Source organism: Ictalurus punctatus, chromosome 13 (genome assembly GCF_001660625.3).
Source record: "Ictalurus punctatus breed USDA103 chromosome 13, Coco_2.0, whole genome shotgun sequence".
NCBI classification, from domain to species: Eukaryota; Metazoa; Chordata; class Actinopteri; order Siluriformes; family Ictaluridae; genus Ictalurus; species Ictalurus punctatus.
Window position 1 is genome coordinate 28,897,671 of NC_030428.2, and position 18,116 is coordinate 28,915,786.

Here is an 18,116-nt window from a genome sequence, read left to right on the forward strand (position 1 = left end):
AATTTGTGAAGTATACTCTAAAAAGTAATTCAGGGGACCTATCACCACAACTTAAAGATAAAAATTATTATTTAATTATTTAATTAAAGATTTTAAGTTGTAAACAGGATTAGAACCCTGTCCAGGGTGTACCCCGCCTTGTGCCCGATGCTCCCTGGGATAGGCTCCAGGTTCCCCGTGACCCTGCAAAGGATAAGCAGTATAGAAGATGGATGGATGGATTGATTGGATGGATGGAAGTTGTAAACATTATTTTGATGAGTTGTGTTAATAATAATAATAATAATAATAATAATAATAATAATAAAAAACTTTATTTTATAAAGTGCCTTTAAAAGCAGCTTCTCAAAGCACTGATAAACAAAATAAGCAGCACACAGAACAATAAAACATAAAAGTTAATAAGAACAACAACGTTAATAATAATAATAATAATAATAATAATAATAATAATAATAAAACTAAACATCAGCAGTCAAATGCAAGTTTAAAAAAGTATGTCTTGTGTTCAGCTTTAAAAATGCCAAAGGTCTGAGCTTCCCCGAGTTCAGGAGGAAGAGAGTTCCACAGTGAAGGAGCAGAGACAGAAGCCCTGTCACCCACAGATTTCAGGCGTGTTTGTGGAACAGTTAACAGATTACACAGTGAGGAGCGCAGTCTGAGAGTAATGTGTAAGTGTAATGCGGAGTGAAGCCATGTAATGCCTTGTATATCAACATCATGATCTTAAAGTGGACACAGAACCTGAACGGGAGCCAGTGCAAGGACTCCAGAACAGGAGTAATATGATCACATGACCTGGTTCCCATCAGGATCCTGGAGGCAGAGTTTTGTACGTATTGTAGTTTGTTGACTGTGGATTTAGAAACTCCGGCTAAAATGGCGTTACAGTAATCCAACCGAGTGACAACTAACGAGTTTATCATTTGACATGTTGACATAATAATGTTGATAATTGGATCAACTTAATATTGTGTGTAATTTAAACTGAAATTTCTGCAATAATTGATTTAAAACAAAATTTAAGTCGTAGTAACTTAATGAAATTGGCTTGATAACTTCGTCACTAATGTCAAGTCCCCTCCCCTACCCATTTAACATGTCTGTACAGATTCAGACAGTTAAGACTGTGTTAGAGAACCTGTACACTGAACAAATACTACACAAAGGACATTTCAAGGTGACTATCATTTCATTTACAAATTAATTCTACTAAAGCAATGAATTTGGGGCATAATCTCAATTGTGATATGACCAGTAGTGGACTTGTGTATAGGTTAGGCTACACCTGCTAACCTACAGTTGATGGATTATGTTGTACTACTACACGTAGGTGATGCTAGTTATATTTAGCAATGTAATTTGAATATCTACATATATCTACCCATAATAATATAATACATAAATAATATAATACATATAATATCTACATATAATATCTAAATAACACAGCAGAACTCGTGTAGACTGGATTCAGATGAAGCAGGTTTATTTAGCAGTCAGCAAGACAGCAAACAACCCGAATGGATCCCAGGGATATACGCCACATGAAGATGTAGCTTCCACCAAACTTACCAAGAATGAAGGCATTACCCCTACATCTCTCTTTTGCTGAGTCATAGGTAAGTGAGTTAAAAGGGAGGTGTGAGGTGAACGTGCTAACCACTAAGCCACCGTGCACTCCTGCTAAAAAGTCAAGATGCAATATGTTCTCCCTGCCTTAAGGGGGCGCTGTTTTATAAGCGTTTCGTTGTGTGATTGAGTGAGCCCTTTTTTGAGGGTTATCTCTGTGATATCTATTTAATTTCTTTAATTTTATTGGCCATCCAGTCTAGTTAAAGAAATATATTGTTAAGATGTTTATTTATGTACCTGTGTGATTCTTTTTGATAGATGGTTTTGTATTTGTAATATTTAGTGTTGTGTAAAGTCCATGTGTCAAAGCATATTTTTCTGTATATTATATCGTGTTTGAGGTTCAGGATTCCCACTCCAAGTCAGATGTATAATTCCATGAGTTTTCCCTGACCAAAATCTTGAATTTCCATGACCTACTGTACGAAGAATGGTGCACTGTACTGCCTGGGTACTGAGCAGAAAAACACAAACAATTTTAACCCATTAAATCTGTAAGCTCCATTTCCTGGTTAAGACATTTTCAGTGCAAAACTGTTTTCATTGCTTAAAAAGAACATGTACTTATCTCATGACTAGTCTTTACACCTCATAAACAAAATGGTCCTAATAAAACAAAATCTATTTCTTTAATGGAAATAAAATCTATCATTTACAAGGTACTGTAAGCCATTTTAATTACATTTTTATCCAATAACACTGTCACATTCAGCAAATGAGCACACTGTGTAAAACAAACAAACAAATTTTCTCTCTCTATAGAATATAGATTCTATAGGATCACATTTTAGCTGATACATTAAAAAAAAATTACAAACAAAATTCCCTGACTTCAACCCCAGAATGATAATTCCCTGACTTTCCGTGACTGGAATAGACTTTATTAAATTTCCATTACATTCCAGAAATTCCACGACCCGTGGGAACCCTGGAGGTTTATTTGGGTACATCTGACATTGATCTTTATTTGTCATATGTTCAGGTCTATTTTTCTGTTGGTCATGTGATTAGTGTTAATTTAACTACATTATTTCCTTGTATAATTCTGTATGCGTTGTTATTTGGATGTTGATTGGTAACTAACACAGTTCTGTGTCCTTGTGGTACAGTTGGGTTTCTTGCGGGACGCTGTCGCAGTTCTGAGATGCTTGTGGGAGATGTTGATGTTTGCTGCACAGAGGCTGATGTGGATAAAGAGCCTAAAACAATGAAAGCTGCTCTGCTTTGACTCAACTGTGATCTTGGTGTTCTCCTCATTCACCTCTCACATCAACTCAACACAGAGACGTTGGGGGGAGAACAGCGACGAAGAGGGTTACATGTGTATATGAGAAAGGAAGACGAACACATTATTTACTAATGGCACTCAAGATTTTTAAAAAATAATTTCATAATTTAATACTTCTTAATACATTATTCAAGACATTTCCAAAAAAATGTAAGACCTGCACGTCACTTCAATCATGCTACACGATACACCAGCTATAATGGATTGTGTTCATGTAGATACATCCATGTCAGGGTTTAAGTAAACTATAGAGCAAATATCCTTTTTTGAATCTGGCGAGTGTTGTGTCTAAATGCAGGTTAAAAGCGACTCAAACTTCACAGAGATGAAGTTGGTGTAGAGCGGCGTTTACCGCGAACCGAGAGGCTCTAATGACTAGCCGCACACACACTACGGATGCAACACAGTCACACGGCTTTACCATCACACACTGCAACCCGCCAAAATAACATCTACATCTGCTTTACCGTGTCGGTTCCACTGCATTTTTAAGACCTTTAAAATATGAATTTAAGACTTTTTAAGGACCCATGGACACCCTGTGTGCAGCAGTGAAAGAGCTTGGAGTGATTCTTAACTCCAGTCTATCATCTGATGCTCATGTAGATAATATTACTAGGATAGTCTTCTTTTATCTCAGAAATATTTCTAAGATAAGAAATATATTGTCACTACATGATGCAGAAATATTAGTTCATGCGTTCGTCACCTCTAGACTAGATTACTGTAATGCCTTACTGTCTGGATGTTCCAGTAGGAGCATAAACAAGCTCCAGTTAGTCCAGAATGCAGCTGCTAGAGTCCTAACTAGAACCAGAAGATACAACATCACCCCGATCTTATCCACACTGCACTGGCTCCCAGTGAAATCTTGCATTGATTATAAAATATTACTATTGACCTTTAAAGCTCTGAATAGTAGTACCTGAGTGAACAGGTATAGAGTGTTGTGGTGAACATTCACCCAGGTTTTTTGATGGTGGAGTGGCTGGTCGTCTTATGTCCCAGGAAGCCCTCATGTCTGTGTTACCTTCTGGTTCTATCTTTTAGTTATGATGTCATAGCTAGTCTTGTCGGAGTCCCTGCTTTCACTCACACAAAGTACATTGTCCTGAACCATTACAGGACAATAAGCATACCTAATAATCTCTCTCTCTCTTTCTGTCAAGTTACACATGATACTCCTGAGATACCAGTGATCCTGACCCCTTCTGCTCTCCAGACCTACCTGATCCATCCCGATGACCTACTTCTGGTTGGAGTTCTCATCAGTGGAAATCACTCACTGTTGATGAGGATGACCCCACATGGTGCAGAATAAAGATCAATAAGGGCATGGCAGGTGGTTGCTATGATAACCCGATTGGTTGCTAGATGAAGTAGTGTGTACTATAGTTACAGGGTTGAGGTGCATCACATCACTGAAAAAGTATGTTCAAACACACACACACACACCAAATATAAACTTTTGTCTGGAAAAGATAACAGAAAGTAGTTTTTTCTCTTTCTCTGGATGTAGAACCTACATGTCCACTATTAAAAACTAATAGCCAGGACATAAAATCTGCTTATTCAGCCCTGGATTACCGATCTGTCCACCAGAGGGGAACAAAAAGTGATTAAAAGTGATTAAAAGTGTTGCTATATTAATAAAAATGTTAACAAGAAAAACAAACACAACATTTTAGTGAAATATTCAGCTGTAGGAGACAGTATTCAGTGGAAGCTAACACTAGATAACTCGACAGAATTTCTAACCTGAAAGACTTTACAGACAAATAATTGTGTATATTATCCATCTGAGTACATTCAAATAAAAATAAATAACTAAATAATCGATTTAAAGCCAGGAGTGATGTTACTGACGTGTAGCTTCTAGAGCCGCACAGCTTTGCTTTCCTTTTGTTTTTTTTTTTTTGTTTTTTTTTTTTGGTATAGCTGTTAGCTTGAAAACTAATTAGCAGTGAAAATACAGCCAAATATCTTCCTTATATATAAATATATAAAAGTTATCAGTTATAAAGTTATCAGTTGGAAACAGAGATGAACAGCAAAGATTAAAATAAACAGTAATGGAAGTTTTAACGAATTTTTTACCTCAGAAATTCACTCGGTGTTTTCTCTGGTGAAGAAAAACGTGTCGCCTCACGGACGAATCGGATCTTTGAGTCGGCTCTTTGAATCGGCTCTTTACTGAGTCACTGCTTTTAGACTCATGTGGAGCAGTGTGTGTATTTTGTGGTTTCTACTTATCTAATGTTTTATTGATTATCTAATGTTTTATTAATTATCTAATGTTTTATTAAGTATGTAATGTGTCTAGTGAGTATTTTAATTTGGAAAATTATACTCGAGTAAATTAGAAATATTACCAAAACATTCTTAATTACAGCAACAACATTTTTCTCATTTATAGTTTCTTTACAAAATAAAATATAATCCCATAACTACAATAAGACATCTATTATGGAGCAAATGATTTATGTTATATAGGAGGGCATTTTATTGGTAACTTTGTTTGAATTTCTTTCTGAAATAGTAAATACTCAAATATATCTTACAAATGTATTTATTTAAATTAACTGCATTTAAGGGTGTTGAGAACATACTATTCTAATTGTTTTGGGGTTATCACTTTATTAAACAATAAATAATCATAATTATGCTTACTCACTGAAAAAAGATACACAAAATTAAAATCTGACGATTTCTTGATAATTTCTACACAGTGAAAATGAGCAATGTCTGAACATGTAAACATAAACTCAACTCAATTATATTTTATTTGTAGGTTCAGGAAGCTGTCCTCTGTAAAATGCGCTGTGCACAAGCAAGCGTTTGGGTCGTACTGCTTAGGAATGGTATTACAGATAAATGTTAATTACTGATTCCTGATTTCATCCTTTTTCAGAAGGCTGAACAAAGGGGTTTTGCTTTCGCATTGAAACACACAGTGTCTTGACAACATGCTGCCAAAACAATTCACTGAAGCCACGCCTTCTTTCTTTGCACGTGCCTTTGGGTGGGATTATGCTAATATTTCACATAGTGATGTAGAAGTTTGCGGAAGTAATATCTGGACTGGGATGGAGGAGTTTTAGGCGGGTCTGGAGCACTGCTCTCTGTTAGATAGAATAAATCCCGGCGGTTCAATTTCTGGCCCACATGACTCCACATGCTGAAGTGTTCTTGGGCAAGACACTGAACCCCAAGTTGCTCCTGATGGCAAGTTAGTGCCTTGCATGGCAGCTCTGCTATCATTGGTGTGTGTGTGAATGAGACACAGTGTAAAATGTTTTGGATGATGGTGAGGATGACGGTAATGATGAAAGCTCATTATATTTTCCCTACGGTCTTTTTCTTATTTCAGGTTAACAATTTACAACTGAATAAACAAACAAACAAACAAACTTGTGGTGCCAATAATTTTGCCATATTTTTTATTTTACATTTTTTAAAGTTATAATTATTTTTTTGCCAGATAAAAGGTAAGCAGCTTCTCCATTTGTTTGAATGGAAAATCATTGTGTCTAGTGTTTTTTTCTTTCTTTTGCTCATACTATAGAAGGGTGCCAATACTTTTGGAGCTGAATGAGAGAGAGGAGGGGCATGCAGCATTCATGTACAGAGACAAACACAACCTAGTTTCCTAGTGGCAGCTTCTGTGTGTGTGTGTGTGTGTGTCTGTGTGTGTCTAAGTGTGTGTGTGTGTGAGTGAGATATATATATATATATATATATAATATCACAGTGAAGGATGGGAACGATGGAGAAGTGGGAGAGAGAAAGAGAGATGGAGTGAGAGACACAGACTGAGGGAGAGACAGAGAGAATAAGGGAGGTGGGAGGAGCGAATGCTGTGAGAGGGAGAGAGAGAGAAGAGAGAGGGGGATCAGTTTACCACCGTGACCAGCAAACACAACAGAGTGAGTGTGAGTGTGTGAAGACGTCTTTCAAGTGTGTATGAGTGTGTGTGTGTGTGAGTGTGTGTGTGTGTGTGTAAACAGTGTCTCAGAACTGGCAGAATCAGCAGCATGCAGAACATCCCGGAAGAATGGACACAGACGGAGGAGAGGAAGAGATCGGATGGAGGACAGAAGGAGGAGACGGGGGAATGTGAGACGCTGATGATGGAGCTGAATCGTCTCGTCCAGAAGACTGTGAGAGACAGCAGCTGGTGGGACAGGAGAGGACTGGACTGCACCATCCTGGCTTCGGCTTTCATCAGCCTGCCCTCAGGTAACACACACACACACACACACAAACTCATTCATTCAAACACTCTTTCATGTGCATTATTATCCCACACAATTACACACAATGCAGACTGCTGTGGTGTAGCTTTTATTTCAGGGTGTGTGTGTGTGTGTGTTTGTGTATGTGTGTGTGTGTGTGTGTGTTGTGGGGGAGGGAGTTGTTGGTTCATTTGATCCATCACATTAAAGTTTTATACTAAATATTAGCATGAAGGTTATTTTTGCTCAGGATGTGTTAGACAGAGAATGTTCCGAAAAATTTTACATGCACATGACAAATCATGACAACATTTCTGTACCTAATAATATAGTAATATAATAATAATAATAATAATAATAATAATAATAATAATAATAATATCATGTCACACAGCTAATCACAAATATGGTCAGGGTTTACGAGAAAAAAATCTTATTTCATGGTTTAATCATCTGGGGAAATCCGAAATAAAGAATCTAATTTGCGTGTGTATAATTAGCCAAGATTGTGTGGATAATTTATTAATAATAATAATAATATTTAAACCTAAATATTACTAAACTTTAAATACTACTACTACTAATAATAGTAATATTAATAATAATTGTGAGAATGATGTTACATGCAAAAAATTTTTTAATGAAGTTTTGTGTGTGTGTGTGTGTGTGTGTGTGTGTGTGTGTGTGTGTGTGTGTGTGTGTTACTTTCTCTTAATACACTTGGCAAGCTCGGCTCTCAAAGACACTCCCAGAAATGCAAATATGTAATAGGTCTAAGGTAAAAGGTGTGGCGACATTTGTGAAAAAGTCTGCACCATAGGGAAAAAAATCAGAGGACAACTTTAGTAGTTACAAAAGGATGGGGGGGGCTTCTTAAATGAATGACGCATCATACTTTTCATCCGAATATGGTTACATGTAATGTTGTGGAACATCAGTTAAACAAGTTACAATAACATTTACATTTGCTGCATTAATGAGAGACTCTTATCCAGAGTGACTTACTGAAGTGCTTTGTAGTCTCTATGAAAAAACACATCCTCATACTGGTTCACTAGGTGAGGGATTAAGAATACCATCCGTCTGACAACGCTGTTGGGGAGTCAGGTAAGAAAAGTGAACACAAGACAAGGATTTAAAACAATAGTAGATAAACAAAGTGCTAATTCAAGTGCTCGGGAAAGGTGTTCAGACATCTAAGAAGAAACTGTTGCGGAGTTTGCTGGTGGTGGCACGGATGCTCCTGTACCTTCTGTCTGATGACAGGAGGGTGAATAGTCCATAAAAAGAGTGAGGGGGGTCGTCCGCAATACTGGTGGCTTTGCGGCTATTGTATGAGGTGTCGATGGTGGGTAGAGAGACTCAGATGATTTTTTCAGCTGTCCTCACAATTCGCTGTATGGTGTTGTGGTCGGAGGCTGTGCAGTTCCCATACCACATGGTGAGACGGCTGGTCAGGACGCTCTCTATCATCGCTCTGTTGAAGGTGGTGAGGATGGGAGAGGGAAGTTTGGCTCTCTTCAGTCTCCGCAGGAAGTGGAGGCACTGCTGGGTTTTCTTGGCTAGGTGTTGAGAGTCCAAGAGAGGTCCTCTATCATGTGCACACCAAGAAACTTGGAGCTTTTGACTCTCCACGGTTGTTCCGTTGATGTGCAGTGATGAGTGATCCACTCGGGTTCCCCTGAAGTCGACAATCATCTCTTTAGTCTTATCAACATTAAGAGATAGATTGTTGCCTCTACACCATTGTGAGAGCTGGTTCACTGACCCCCTGTACGCTGAGTCATCATTGTTTCTGTTGAGGCCCACGACTGTTGTGTCATCAGCAAACTTGATGATGTGATTAGAACTGAACTTAGCAGCACAGTCATGAGTCAGCAGGATAAAAAGCAGTGGACTTATCACACAGCCCTGGGGGGCGCCGGTGTTAAGTGTGGTGGTGCTGGAGGTGGAGTTGCCGATCCAGGTAACTGGGTATAGAGGATACGACCTTGTAGAGAGAGCGGGTAAAGAGGATATGACCTTGCAGAGAGAGCGGGTATAGAGGATACAACCTCGCAGAGAGAGCAGGTAAAGAGGATACGACCTTGCAGAGAGAGCGGGTATAGAGGATACAACCTCGCAGAGAGAGCGGGTAAAGAGGATAGACCACTCAGAGAGAGCGAGTATAGAGGATACGACCTTGTAGAGTGAGCAGGTAAAGATGATACGACCTTGCAGAGAGAGCGGGTATAGAGGATGCGACCTTGTAGAGTGAGCGGGTAAAGAGGATACGACCTCGCAGAGAGTGCAGGTATAAAGGATACGACCTCGCAGGGAGAGCGGGTATAAAGGATACGACCACGTAGAGAGAGCGGGTCTAGAGGATACGTCCTCACAGAGAGAGCGGGTCTAGAGGATACGTCCTCACAGAGAGAGCGGGTATAGAGGATACGACCTTGCAGAGAGAGTGAGTATAGAGGATATGACCTCGCAGAGAGAGAGCGGGTATAGAGGATACGACCTCGTAGAGACAGTGCGTATAGAGGATACGTCCTCACAGAGAGAGCCGATATAGAGGATACGACCTCGCAGAGAGTGCAGGTATAAAGGATACGAACTCGCAGAGAGAGCGGGTATAGAGGATACGACCTTGCAGAGAGAGTGAGTATAGAGGATATGACCTCACAGAGAGAGCAAGTATAGAGGATATGACCTTGTAGAGAGAGCGGGTATAGAGAATACGATCTCACTGAGAGAGAAATTACATATTCATTTAAGGGTTCATTAATATACATGTTATTTAGCCTTTGTGAAACACAGAATCCTCCTTAAATGCTGTTAGTAAATCAGATTATATGCTTTATCAACTAATATCAAGTTTATAAGTATTTTTACACACAGAAACATTTAATAAATCAGAGTCTGGGTGTGGTCTTTTGAAATAATTGATTTGTCTGATTTCTGCTGCAGTTTCTTGTTGTTAAAGTACCTCCCTGTACAGTGATTGACCAATTATATACCAACTATAACTAAGTACAGGCTCCACAAGCTCCTCCTCTTATATATTAGGGGCGGGACCATGTTTACATATGTGGCTCAGGTGGTAGAGCGGGTTGTCCACTAATCGTAGGGTTGGCGGTTTGATTCCCGGCCCACATGACTCCACATGCTGAAGTGTCCTTGGGCAAGGCACTGAACCCCAAGTTGCTCCCGATGGCAAGTTAGCGCCTTGCATTGCAGCTCTGCTACCATTGGTGTGTGAGTGTGTGTGTGAATGAGTGAATGAGACACAGTGTAAAGCGCTTTGGATAAAAGCGCTATATAAGTGCAGACCATTTTAAATGATGAAGCAGGTCTTGCCTCTGAATTTGTCTTTCTGTCTCTTCCTGTCTCTGTCTCTCTCAGCGTTCCTGCTGTTGTCCTCATCTCAGGTGTGTTACTTCCTGTTGGGCTTGATTCTGATGGGCGTGGCTCATGCAGTGATCACGGTGAAGGGAACTCACCTGGCCAGTCATGGAGCTCTGAGCGACTCCACCGCCTGGAAACAGTTCTGGGCCATCTTCTTCATCGAGGTGAGACACATTAGTTGTCACAGTACTGCTCAAAGGGTTGGAGCTTAAGTTACATTTCATTAGCAAACTAGAATTATAGCCTTTTATTAAATTTTATTATGTTACTCACCTGTAAGGTAGCTAGAATTACAACTAGCTAACAGCAATATATAAAATACAGCATGAAATACAGTATAGCCTGTTAGCTAGTGTTACATCAGAGTATTGTCTCAAATTGCAAATAACCAAACAGATAGCTAGCTAGCTTTATATTTCGATTTTATATTCTACAAATGTAATGAAAATAAGGAATGTGATGAACTAGCATTACACTGAGAGGCATGACAAAGCTAGCTTATCTAGTTTAAGATTATAATTTGTATGTGGTTCTGAAGGGTTCTTAAGTGAGGATGCCACTGAGGGAACCAACATATCAAGTTCTGAGAAAGTTTACGGAACATGGCGGACTAAATATCTCTCCTGTGTGGTCAAATTAATACTAACATTAGCAAGCAAGACAGCTAGTCAGTTAGAAAACTAGCTATTTAGCATGCAAGTTAGAGAGCCAGCCAATATTTTGATGTAAAAATAGATGTGATAAATACTTCTTTAAAGTTTGATTACAATCCTTACAATTCTACATATTTACACAACGACTTATTGCACTCTGCTAGCTAGTTAGAATGCTAGGTAGTTAGCGATCAAGCTAAGCAAATTCATCGTGTCAGATTGAGACAAAAAGACTTTCAAGCTATCTAATAGCAGCAATAAAATTTAGCATTGAACATAGCCTGCTAGCTAGCATTACATTGGAGAATTAACTAAGGACATGAGGTTAGCTAGTATTATAGTTAGCATAATATAATTAAAAATATATATATAAATGAATGAAAACAAGGAGCTAGAATTACACAGAGAGGTATAATTTAGCTTAATTAGCTATCCTATGGGGTTCTCAAGGGTCCTGTGAGTTCTTAAGGAACATGTTGAATGAATCTGTAGCATCACCACTATCGCTAATCTTGTTAATAAACCCAAACTAAAGAGTTAGCATCTTCTGTTTTAATATTTAACACTGTTTACTGTGTCTCCTTCAGTTCAGGAAGATTAGCAAGTCTCAGTCTGTAGAGACACACTGTTAGCTTCTGTTAGCTGTTAGCATTGTATGTTTCAGGTGTGTGGAGCGTTCACAGCAAATGCAGGTGTGAAAGCACACATTAAGATGCACCACGCTCACACTAACGTGATCGGACTCGGAGACTCGAGCACGTGGAAGATTCCGTTCCTGCCCCGAAGTGTTTATCTGTTCATCGCTCCACTCGCTGTGCCCATCATCACTCCTTTAGTGGCCATGGGTGAGACAAAACGAGCAGAGATTATTTCAAATTTAATTAGCCAATTACAAACTCGACTGTATACAGTTTAGCTAGTTTTACACCTAGCTTGTTAATTTACATATTGGTAGCTTAACTAACATTAGGTAAACTATCGTGTACTTAAGAGAAGTTTCTAGCAAGCTACTTAATGCTAGGTTAACTATAATATATTGTGTCGTTTAGGTAAACTGTTTATACGATCAACTAGCCATAATTTGTTCACTCATCAACTAGTTAACTTTAGGTATACTTTTTTATTTGATCTGATTTCATTTAAACCCAGTTAAAGCCCATTAAAGCTAACTAATATTAGTCAATTTAACCATGTTTTTAACTAGTATTTTATGAAAGTCTTTCGGAAGTATGTCGACCCAAAGAAAGAAAGAAAAAAGGAATGCAGGATTGTGGTGCTGTGAGCCAGTTTGTGATTGGCTAATGAAATATGATTTAGGGTGTGTCTCAATCAGCTCCCTAGGTCAGTAGTCAGGGCACTGATCAGGGAGGCGGCCATTTTAAGTTCTGTCTCAATCGCAAAATCCTTCCAGTGTACTGGAACGTTTGCGCCTTAAAATAAAACAATGAGCATCGATGCTCACGATGTTCCCTTACCGGAAATGACGTCATGTTTTCTGAAACCTCTCAGCTGGAAAAAAATGGTGGACGAACTTTCAGACAACTTCGTCTACAAATGTAAGTAGCGTGTTATCGCTGTTGTGGCTCTCAAATGATTTCTTAGGTTAGCGATTATTACTTTATATAGTTTGTTTGAGTCTAATGACTTTTAAGTGTTTAATGATTTTTAAAAATCCACTAGCTAGCCTACGGTCCTGCTTGAAGTACCATGAGGGTAACACGTGATTAAGCTACTTTAACAAATTTATATGACATACAGTATAATGTTAGAAAGATACGGGTCTTGTGGTGACGTTTTACAAAGTGAGTACGTAGTCATGTCGCCGGAAAAATTGCCCAAACTCATGTACAACATATACTGATCCACCACCTAGGGGACTGATTGAGACGCACCCTTAATCTCTGCTCTTCTTAACGCAGTAATACAACCGTAGCTAGCTGACTAGCGACCTCCATGCTGGTTTAAATTGCACTATAAACAGTTAATGTTAGCTAAAATTTGGCTACTATTTTCAGTTACACGTATAATAGTTAATCTAATATTAGCTAGCAAATTTGGCTCAGGATGTGTGTATAAAACCTTTGTGTATCTGTGTGTGTATGTATAAAACCTGTGTGTGTGTGTGTGTGTGTGTATATAAAACCTTTGTGTGTGTGTGTGTGTGTGTGTGTGTGTGTGTGTGTTGTAGGGCAGCTGAAAGGTCAGCCTCTGTGCACAGCAGCACGTACGGTGGTGTGTGTGTGTCTAGGTGTGTGTTCTCACTATGTTGTGCTGCGGTGTGTATCGGGGTTGGAATGTAGCTCAGCGCTGCTGGTGATGCTGCTGAGCAGAGCCATGTTCTCCATCCCATACATCCATGTCAACATCTTCCAGGTGAGGAACACACACACACAGACACCCACGCACGCACACACACACACACACACACACACACAGACACAAATACACACACATTCTCATGACTAAGAGACTAATCAAAATGCTATTTGGAAAATGCTTTAACCGGATTTAAAACGTGTGTTATTGTAGATATGGGGAAATGTGTTTATGTAACATTTATGGAAGGAGTCTCCAGTGTCAGTGCTTTTCCGACATCTTCAGGACAGAGGAGTTTACGCAGTTTCTCAGTAACACAACAAGCTGTGTTTTTTTTTTTTTTGGGGGGGGGGGGTCTAGAACCTAAATCTAGAGCCAGTAGCCACTCAAGAACCTTTGAGGAACCAGAGAGTGGACTGGTTCCTTTAGAGAGCGTACTGTCGGTGTGTTGTGTTTGGATCCACTGTTCACAGCATGCAGATAACCTTGACCTTGACCTTGGTGTTAGCGAGCGTTAGCAGTGATCTGATCGTGATGGGGTAGTGTTTCAGCATGTTTAAACAGCACACGTTAACACGTACTGTGATCGGACCGTGATCGGAGGTTATCAGACTCGCACTGCGAGCACATATTTGTGAATCTTTGTCAATTTTATTTTATTTTATTTATTTATAAATAAAACCTATTAGTTTTATTGTATTAAATTAAATTATCATTTTTTTGTAAAGCACTTTTTGCCATCGTTCACCCCCCCCCCACATCTCTCCCTCTTTCTCCCTCTTTCTCCCTCTCTCTATCTCTCATTCTTTCTCCCTCCCTCTCTATATCTCTCCCTCTTTCTCCCTCTCTCTCTATATCTCTCCCTCTTTCTCCCTCTCTCTCTCTCCCTCTCTCTCTCTCTCTCTCTTTCTCCCTCTCTCTATCTCTCATTCTTTCTCCCTCCCTCTCTATATCTCTCCCTCTTTCTCCCTCTCTCTCTCTCCCTCTCTCTCTCTCTCTTTCTCCCTCTTTCTCCCTCTCTCTCTCCCTCTCTCTCTTTCTCCCTCTCTCTCTCTCTCACTCTCTCTCTCTCACTCTATCTCTCTCTGTCACCTCTCATTCTTTTTCTTTTCTCTCTCTTTCTCAAAGCCGTTTTGTTCTCTCTGGCTCTCAGTAGCTCAGGCTGGAGGTTTAAACTTGGCTCCAGTTCATTAAGGAAATAGAGAGAAAAGAACAATTCACGCCTGACTTTTTCCCCAGCGTGAGACTTAACACTCAGTGTGTTGGGCTGTGTGCTGATCCTGTGTGGTATTTGTGCCCATTTGTGCTGATCCCCTAAAATATTTGTGACTCTTTGGAGCTCTTTGAGGGCAGAGAACATTTTCCTAAAGAAGAAAAATCAGAACAGAACTGACTCTATATGATCCGTGAGAGTTTTTCTCTTCTCATAACCCTACATGAAGGGAACTCGAGGGTCAGATCACAGCGAAAGAACAACAACACTCCCATATACCAGTCCTGGGATCTACAACATTACATGTAACTATAAACAGATAAAAATGCATTCTTTAATAAATAAATATACAGTAAGAACCTAGCTCATTATGTCTTGGTTTTGATTCTGAGGGCTACCAGCTGACCAAAACCTGTTAATCTAATAGAACTGCATCCTCCAGCATGATGGAGATGTATTTAGTTCCTGTGACATTAAGATCTGTGAACTGGGCTTATGTGCTCATGTTCTGGTAACCATTCTCACAGTTATATTTCTGGGAAGGAGATTTAAGGAGACCACTGCAGAGGTCCAGCCTGATGAAAATGAAGGTGTGGACAAGTTTGTTTAAATCGTGTCTGGACCACAAACCTGTTCATTTGGTTATACAAGAAAGAGGAGCCTTCAGGGTGGAGCTGGAGGAAAACAGGAAGCAGGAAGGTCTCCAGGTTTTTAGACATGGGGTTGCAAGGACTGGGCAGAAGCACACTCAGAAGTGGACCAGCTTAGAGTGTTGCATTTGGAAAATATTGGATTTGTTTATTGGTGCTAAATGAGTGGCTACAATGATGTCACTTCTTCTTCTTCTTCTTCTTCTTCTTCTTCTTCTTCTTCTTCTTCTTCTTCTTCATTCATGCTGGTTTAATTGCTCAGCTGATCAACTGTAGTTGTTTCCGCAGCACATTGGGTTGCCGATGTTTTCTCCAAATCGTCGGCCAAAGCGGATCTACCAGATGAGCCATGGTGTGTTAAACTTGCCCCGGAACCCGCTGTTGGACTGGACCTTCGGCCACTCGCTCATCAACTGCCACGTGGAGCATCACCTGTTCCCCTCGCTGTCCGACAACATGTGCCTCAAGGTGAACACGCTCCAGCACTGGGTTCTCCATTAGCCAGGAACATCACATGCCTGGTGTGTTTGCGTTTTGCACTGACGTAGTTAACAACGCGCGCGTGTGTGTGTGTGTGTGTGTAGGTGAAGCCAATCGTTTCGCGGTACCTGAAGGTGAATGCATTGCCATATCAGGAGGACGGCTATCTCTCTCGCCTGCGTCTCTTCTTCCACAAGTACCAGGAGCTGATGGTGTTTGCTCCACCTATAATTGAGTTGGTGGGGGTGCAGTAACGGAGAACCACAAGAACCGTTAAAAATCTTCATAACCAAGACATCTCATATCTGACAAATGTAGATCTTCTGATGATGAAGAAAACGCACACACACACACACACACACACACACACACACACACACACACACACCGAGGGACTGTAGACCCAACGGCTTCTATCATAAACACACCACATGATGGAAGTTATGCTGTCCAAAGACCAATATAAATATTTAAGTCCCAAGACATGGAACATAGTGAAGCTCTCACTGTAGGAGTATACTACACAAAAGTAAGTGCCCCCACCACTAACCTGTTCTGATAGTTTTCTTACTATAGCACATTTTCAGCTCCTTACAAAAATTACAAAAATAAATCTACTCTGCTAGAACTGCTAACTGTAATTTGACTGAATCACTTTACTTAACTTTGCTTAACTAAACAAGCCAAAAGCTGATAACTAACTAAAGACTGTCCATGTTCAAATTTAGTCTTTTTTTCTTTTTTTTTTTAAGTTTTATGCTAATTAGTTGTGATGTAGTAACGCAACAAATCCATATGATTGGCTCCAGTAAATTTCTCAGACCAATCACTGTCTTTATTTCCCATTTAACAGAGATGAAGTTACTGCTGTGGTTTTATCTGAATTTTATTACTGTTTAAAACGTAGTTTAATATAGTAATAAAATTCAGATAAAACCACAGCAGTAACTCTGTTAAACTGTAACACTGAGATGTGTAAAAGTGAACATTCTGGCTACTGCCACGTATTACTGTAATTTAAAAACAGCTGGACAGGCCACACCCACAAGAGATAATTAGTGTGTTAGTGTAATGTTATCTGTTTCTTTATGTAACACAAACACTAAAACTGAGCAATACATCGAGTGACGCAAAAAGTAAACAATTATGATGCTTGTAAACAAGAAAGCACTTCTCTTAGCAAGCAAAAAATCAGTAAATTGTAGCAAACATGTAGCTATGTGCTAAGCTAACAGTGCTAACTGAGTACTTTTTTGAATGTTGAAGTTGAACACTTTAAAAAAGAATTTTTTTTAGACTGAGTCTGTTAAACACTGCTTGTGATCTTTAATAAACATGAAGTTAAAATTAAAATGTCCGGTATGTTATTATGGCTTTCCACATAAAGTTTTGTATTTATCAATTTCTTTTCACAGATTTACACAGAAGTTTTGATACACTTTTTATACAGCTCATCTTTATAATTTACTATTAACACATTCATATCTCGTTAAAATGCATTAATAAGGCATTATACATTTTTTTTCATGAAAATGCATTACACTTTATTACTATTTTTATGCATTTTGAGTTAATAACACAATGGGTTTTATGTACTGTTCATAACACATATTATCACCAACATCAAACATACAATGTATAGTGTAATATGAGTTGTTTTTTCTATTGTTTTTAGCATTATTTTTTAAACTTTACATCATACTAAGAAACTTTACAATGTTATGATACAAAACATGAAAAAACTTTTTTCAAATTAATGCAGTGTTAGAGCTTTACATCATTACACAAATCTTTATGACTTACATGAAAACTTTACACCTTACATTATAATACAACTTTACATAATTATACAAAACTTTACAACTTACATGAAAACTTTACACCTTACAACATAATACAACTTTACATCATCATATAAAACTTTACAACTTACAACATACTACAACTTTACATTACTTTATAACTTCAAACATACTACAGAAATTAAAACCTTATGTCATAATTAGTTTTTGCAGCTTAACAACATACTACAAAACATATTTCATTATAATACAAAACTTTACACATTACAACATACTGTACCAAAAGGTTTGTCTAAAAAATTATTCTACTTGGAGCCCTTTTTGACAGGAAGTCACTCTGTTGTAGGGTTCTGTATAGAACCTATAAAGTTTTCCCCAGAGGGACAACTGAAGAACCCTTCTGAGTTCAATTTTTTAAAAAACTTTTACCAATTTTCTTTTCTGATTTACTGTC

General features: G+C 38.8%; 1 protein-coding gene and 1 long non-coding RNA gene across 2 annotated transcripts; one reads left to right on the forward strand and one right to left on the reverse strand.

The window, feature by feature from the left end:
* Positions 1 to 2,295: 2,295 nt before the first annotated feature.
* LOC108273865 (uncharacterized) lies at positions 2,296 to 5,109 on the reverse strand. Its single transcript, XR_008397767.1, has 2 exons — positions 5,021 to 5,109; positions 2,296 to 4,344 (listed from the first exon to the last, which is right to left on the reverse strand). It is a non-coding gene; the product is annotated as an uncharacterized LOC108273865 (long non-coding RNA).
* A 1,475-nt stretch (positions 5,110 to 6,584) lies between these two features.
* On the forward strand, positions 6,585 to 17,207 carry fads6 (fatty acid desaturase 6). Its single transcript, XM_017482704.3, has 6 exons — positions 6,585 to 7,162; positions 10,546 to 10,712; positions 11,866 to 12,046; positions 13,390 to 13,574; positions 15,669 to 15,848; positions 15,965 to 17,207. Exons 1-6 carry the CDS (start codon positions 6,958 to 6,960, stop codon positions 16,112 to 16,114), a joined length of 1,068 nt encoding a protein of 355 aa, XP_017338193.1. The 5' UTR covers positions 6,585 to 6,957; the 3' UTR covers positions 16,115 to 17,207.
* The last annotated feature ends 909 nt before the right edge of the window (positions 17,208 to 18,116 follow it).

Excerpts from the sequence above, each read along its gene's own strand:
- fads6 (XM_017482704.3), top strand. The coding sequence starts at position 6,958 with ATGCAGAACATCCCGGAAGAATGGACACAGACGGAGGAGAGGAAGAGA. Across the intron at positions 7,163-10,545 it reads TTTCATCAGCCTGCCCTCAG|CGTTCCTGCTGTTGTCCTCA; the intron begins GTAACACACACA and ends TGTCTCTCTCAG. Across the intron at positions 13,575-15,668 it reads TCCATGTCAACATCTTCCAG|CACATTGGGTTGCCGATGTT; the intron begins GTGAGGAACACA and ends TTGTTTCCGCAG.